Source organism: Oncorhynchus mykiss, chromosome 11 (assembly GCF_057628025.1).
Source record: "Oncorhynchus mykiss isolate SJ-2025 chromosome 11, ASM5762802v1, whole genome shotgun sequence".
Lineage (NCBI taxonomy): Eukaryota > Metazoa > Chordata > Actinopteri > Salmoniformes > Salmonidae > Oncorhynchus > Oncorhynchus mykiss.
Window position 1 is genome coordinate 17,266,770 of NC_143032.1, and position 6,372 is coordinate 17,273,141.

The 6,372-nt window shown below is 42.5% G+C and overlaps 1 protein-coding gene across 3 annotated transcripts in view; it reads left to right on the forward strand.

The window, feature by feature from the left end:
- Positions 1 to 5,699, forward strand: part of pip4k2aa (phosphatidylinositol-5-phosphate 4-kinase, type II, alpha a) — a 40,561-nt gene extending 34,862 nt beyond the window's left edge. For all 3 annotated transcript variants that reach the window (XM_036935075.2, XM_036935074.2, XM_036935076.2), the window contains 2 exons: positions 361 to 464; positions 570 to 5,699. In XM_036935075.2, coding sequence (XP_036790970.1) covers positions 361 to 464; positions 570 to 650 — 185 coding nt within the window. In that variant the 3' untranslated portion in view covers positions 651 to 5,699. The remainder of the gene's footprint in view (positions 1 to 360; positions 465 to 569) is intronic.
- Positions 5,700 to 6,372: the final 673 nt, after the last annotated feature.

Genomic DNA, 6,372 nt, shown 5'->3' on the forward strand with positions numbered 1-6,372 from the left:
GCAATGAGGGAGGAGAAGGAAAGAGATAAAGGAGGGGTACAGAAGACTAAAAAGCAAAGGGTTCACTTCAAAACAGTGGGTCAGAAATACCAAATAGATGAGCAGTATGGTTGTAGCCCTCTCGTGGCTTCATGTAATATAATTAAGCAATATACCACGGCTAAGGGCTGTTCTTAGGCACGGCGCAGCACGGTGTGCCTGCATACAGCCCTTAGCCGTGGTATATTGGCCATATACCACAAACACCCGAGGTGCTTTATTGCTATTATAAACTGGTTACCAACATGTCAGCCAATCAGCATTCAGTGATTGAACCACCCAGTTCATAATATAGGGATAATCCTGTGTGTCTGTGTCCAGGTGCTCCTAGGAAGGAGGTGTACTTCATGGCGGTCATTGACATTCTGCAGCATTACGATGCCAAGAAGAAGGCTGCTCATGCTGCTAAGACCGTCAAACATGGGGTGTGTGTGTGAGGTCACATGCCTACTTCTCTGTTGGTGTAAATTTTGTGTGTTTGGGTTTCTTCCCTTGACTGACTGTCGTCCACCGTGTGTCTCCCCCTGCAGGCGGGAGCTGAAATCTCCACGGTAAACCCAGAGCAGTACTCCAAGAGGTTCTACGACTTCATCACCACCATTCTCTCATAACCCCTAGGGGAAGGGGAGGGGGCACTTAGGGAGAGGAGAGATGGAGGAAAGAAAATGGAGAGAAGGGATGGATGAGGGTGGGGTATTGCGCTCCATCTCTCCGTCAGCAAGGGTGTCCCTCTCAGCAGCTAATACCATCATTTGTTTACATTCATCTTCTCCGCTGTTACATTGAACAGGAGAACTGCTATTCTAGGTTCTAGTCCGTACTTTTGTATTAGTTTGTTTTGTTTACTTTGGGAATGTTTTTTTGTTTTTTTTACTGCCTCTTAACACCACGTCCTCAACCTGCATTGTTTTTGTTTGTTTGTTCTGCATTCCTGTTTGGGGGGGGAGGTTAGAATGAGGATGAACAGGGCTGTGATTGGATAACAATAGTGCGGTCACTCTGAGTAAATAGTATAGGATGAAGTGCACCTTGAGGCTTATCCAATCACTTGACTTCAGGAAGTATGAAGCAGTCTTCCAGTAGGCCTTCAGCCAGACCACCCAATCACCATTTAGTACAGCCCTGCCCCAGCCTAAGCTACTTTCCTATTTGTCCCATCATCCATCACTTTCCCTTTAGACCCTCCTCCTGGCAGTGGATGTTACTCCTCCATTCTCACCTTACACTGCTATCCTCCTGTCACACACACTGCTCTCCTCTACCCTTCCCTCCATATACAAGATAAGTTAAGATGAGTTGTGTTTAATAAGACTGGGAGCTGGTCAGTAGGGCTGTGTTTAATAAGACGAGGCGCTGGTCAGTTGGGCTGTGTTTAATAAGACGAGGAGCTGGTCAGTAGGGCTGTGTTTAGTAAGACAGGGAGCTGGTCAGTAGGGCTGTGTTTAATAAGACGAGGCGCTGGTCAGTTGGGCTGTGTTTAATAAGACGAGAAGCTGGTCAGTAGGGCTGTGTTTAGTAAGACAGGGAGCTGGTCAGTAGAGCTGTGTTTAATAAGACGGGGAGCTGGTCAGTAGAGCTGTGTTTAATAAGACATGGAGCTGGTCAGTAGAGCTGTGTTTAATAAGACGGGGAGCTGGTCAGTAGAGCTGTGTTTAGTAAGACAGGGTCAGTAGAGCTGTGTGTGATTTATGACATCACTGACTGATCTGGTTTGTCTCATTCTGGATAGTTACCAGGAAGTTGGTGTGTGACTTCCTGTGGGAAAGGGCAGGGCGGTGGTGTGATCCTTCATGGACCTTTGATCCTGCATTGCCATCAGCACCTTAAACAAATCATTGCACTTTTATGTTGTTAAACACAGGATTTTTCTGTTCTGTTACATGTGCTGCAACAAAAGCACTGTTTGAAGCTATCGAACTGTGCCCCAAGATTTATGATGGGGGTGTAGTAGGGATGAGGAAAAGTGTCTTGGCTGGAAGGCACTAGGGAGTAGGAGGGACTACAGGTGGGTTTGGGACAGGGCCTGAATGTAGTGAGCAGCAGAGAGAGAGGAGGGGTGTGTTCAGGACAGACAGCCCAGTGTTTACCTCTGGCATCGTACCTGCCTGAACCAGAGTCTTAGCCACATCTGTCTGTCTCAGGTCTCCAACCCCAGCCCTGAAGAGGTACTGGGTATGCAGGCTTTTACTCCAGCCCAGCACTAGCACACCTGATTCAGCTAATTTTGGTCCAGACTGAAGACCTTGATTAGTTGGTTATTTGAATCTGTACGTGTAGTTATGGATCCCCATTAGCTGCTGTCAAGGCACCAGCTAATCTACCTGGGGCCTGGCAAAATGAAGGCAGTTATACAATTTTAAAAACATTACAATACATTCATAAGAGATTTAACAACACACTGTGTGCCCTCAGGCCCCTACTCCACTACCACATATCTAACAAACAAAATCCATGTGTACGATTGTGTGTAATGCGTATGAATATGTCTGCGCCTATGTTTGTGTTGCTTCAGGTGTTTTAAAGCTGGGCTGGAATAAAAGCCTGCACACCCAGTAGCTCTCCAGGACCGGAGTTGGAAAACCCTGAGACGTACAAAGATCTCTACATATGGTTCAGGCCTGAATCGGACATGTCTCAGGTTTTCATGAGAGAGGGAGAAGGGGAGGGTGGGGAAGAGGTGCTGGGTTGTAGAAAAATATGCTTTTGTTTAAGTGGTGATGTCATGCCAACCTGTCAGCCTCTCCTTTTAACATTTGTCTGTTATTCAGACTTGTTGGTGTTTTTGAAAGGTTGTTTATCTCTGAATTTGGCAGGTTTGAATTGACTTGGTAAATTTTTATATTTTGCACAAAAAGGAACCAAATGTTATGCATCCGATCCTGACTGGTTGCTGTGGTCTTAACAAGGGAAACACAATATCATTATACCTGTACCAGAACCATATACACACTGAGTGTACAAAACATTAGGAACTCCTACCTAATATTGTGTTTCACCCCCTTTTCCATCAGGGCATGGACTCTACAAGGTGTCGAAAGCGTTCTACAGGGATGTTGGCCCATGTTGACTCAGGCTTCCCACAGTTATCAAGTTGGCCGGAAGTCCTTTTAGTGGGAGACCATTCTTGATACACACAGAGAACTTTTGAGCATTTAACCTAGCAGCATTGCAGTTCTTGACACAAACTGGTGCGCCTGGCACTTACTACCATACCCCGTTCAAAAGGCACTTAAATCTTTTGTCTTGCCCATTCACCCTCTGAATGGCACACATGCACAATCCATGTATCAAGGCTTAAAAATCCTTCATTAACCTGTCTCCTCCCTTTCATCAACCCTGATTTGAAGTGGATTTAACAGGTGACATCAATAAGGGATCATAGTGTTCACCTGGTCAGTATGTTATGGAAAGAGCAGGTGTTCCTAATGTTTTGTACACAGTGTATACTGTTTATGACTCTCTCTATATATATTGCTCTGACTTGTACCAAGTGAGAAGAGTCTGTGGTGTTTTATCTGTGATTGGTAACCAACTAAAACCAGTAACATTGTCCTCTACTATTCTATCACAAGCAAAAAGCTTCCATATTGTTTTAGATGCATAGATTATATTCACATATATTTTTACATTGCATTTAAGTCATTAAATATAATTGTATTTTAAAGCACCACCCTTTGAGTGAATGACAGTGTTGGGTTATATGAAGAATGATACTGCTTGAATTTGTACAATGCTTGTACGTACTGTAAACACAAAACAAATGCATGTTGCAGGAATACGCTTTCTTCCTCCTATGTCTTGGCTGTTTAGATCCATTGTCGCTCTCCTAGACTTAACCCCATCTGAGTCTCTCCTTACCATGCTTTAAACTGTATTTGTATCATATACACTGTGTAAGAGGTGTGCCTTTATACTCCAAATTATTTACATTTTTACCTTTTTTTAAAACTTTTTGTTTATAAAGTTGAAAGTTTATTTTAATAATAGGTTGGTTACTTTGAGATGTATCCTCAGTTTTATTTTCCACCTTTTCTCCCTCCCTGTGTAGTAGGTGTTTTCAATCTATTATTGTTATGGAGTCAAAATTGACAATTTTATTGACTTTGAGTTTTCAAACAAAACTAAAATGTCAGTCTCTGTTGTGGTAATTTTATGGGTAGAATATAGTCATTAGGCACTGATCCAGTTTACCTTCCCCAAATCCTAACCTTGCCATTTGGGGGGAAACTGCAAATCTGAACATAGATCAGTGTCTAGGGACAACGTCTACCTCCTCCCTGGTGTGGAGATGGCATCTATGCTGATGTTAACCCTTCGTTCCTCGCTGCTTCTGTCTCAGTAAAGACCTTTTTGTTTGTGTCGTGGCTGTGGTGTGTGTCTGTGACTGTCGTGATGGTGTTTGTCGGGCTTGTCCTCTGACCACTTCCTCAAGTTTGAGTGTGTCTGACATGGCACCATATTCCCCATAACAGTGCAATTATTTTGACAAGAGCCCACTTAGGGCTAAGGATTATAGTTAGATGGGTTCTGGTCATAGGTAGTGCACTATTTAGGGAATCGGGTGCTATTTCAGATGCAGACTACACTCTTAGGAGTCGCTCCCCCCTGTCCACCATCTAATGTTAATGTCACTGCTCACTAAGCCCTAACCTTTTTAGGTTAAGAGGAAACGTCTACCTGCTCCACCTTCCACCCACTGGCCAGCTCTCACTTTCCTCACGAACAGGACTCAAAAAGAGGATACAGCTCTGTTTGGCCTTGATGGCTTCCTGTAGTCAAGGTGAGCACACTTTGAGAGAAAACAGAGCGTTGTTTTTGCTCTAGGAGGATGGAGGCTGGATCCATAGAGAATATGCTGCCATGTCACAGACTTGGACAATGACACACATCCTTACTCACTGAGCCCCAGTCCAGTAGGCTATAGGTGGCTGGTTTTGTCCATTGTTGGCTGGTCCTTCAACCCTCACCCTCTGCGTAAAGGCTTCAATATCCCCCTACTAAACCTACCATTTTGCCAAAAGCAACTTTTCCTATCTATGTGCGTTCATCTACAGTCAAAACGACCCCACATATTAGCTTTAACATATTGTAAGGTGTAAATGTACTGGTTTGATTGAATCTGTACATTTTTTAATGGGAGTGTGTGTGTGTCACAGATGGGTGTTTAATGTTCACAGCTGTTGGGACAGACTGGTGTGGGGTTTATATGTGGAGTTTTAACTGTTTTGGGAAATAAGACATGACTTGGCCTTGACAGACTCTGCAGGGGCAGAATTTTCTCAATTTCTTCTCAGAAAGGATTTGAAGTTGATAATACTCATGGAATTAACTCCAATAAAACAAAATACCGTTACAAAATAAATAAGTTTGTTGGAATTAATAGGCAGACAGACTAGATGACTATAAATGTTTTGGTGAGAGATCTTCCCTGCAGATTGTGTCCTGTCTGTAATGATGACCCAGAGTCCTTGCTAACTGTTGCTAAAGTTTTGTGCGTGTGTATTGCTGTCTGCTGGTGGTCAGTGGGAGTAAACTGTTGTGTGCTGTGAGGGAGGCTAACTCATGTTCTATGATGTTTATTGTTCAACACAATGATAATAATAATAAACTCCATTCCATAAGCATTTGCTCAAATACAATAAAGCACTTGGTCTGCTAAACTAAAGTCTGCTTAGAATACTGTGCTTTTCCATTATTGTCACCATCTGACTGTCTTTTGGGCTTTATTAATTCATGTGTCCTGTATTTTTCAAGGTAGTGCCATTGAGAAGCGTATTTTTTTCGGGAGGAAGACTTAAGGCGGCTACACATACAGGACACCACTAAAACTACATGCTACTTAAAGGAGATTCAAAATGGAATCACAAATGATATACAAACTCTTCCAACTGTGACACAGGCATATTATATTACACAAGCTTGTCCCTGCATACGGTTTGCCCGGTTTTTGACGAAAAATATTGCATCCTTTAGACTTTAGGGTGGTGTTTAAAAGGTATATTATTTAAAATTATTACCGATATTTATCTGCATCTTCGTCTATGAAAGGTGGGCTTTTATTTAACTGAAGAGTCATCTTTTCGTGTAAGTTAAACATTCTGTCTGAAATGGGTGTTAAATTCCATCAGATGCGGCATAAATATCAGGATCAGATACAGGGACATGCAAAAACGAAATATACGTGCTAATGTTCACAATAGTTCGTTTTGATTTGTATTTATTTATTTAGGAATTAAGTATAATTTATTCCTTTTTTGTCAAAAGTGTTCTTGGCTAATTCTTCAAAATAAATCAAGGCTCATACAGTTTTGCTCATTTGCTACGGTAAGTGAA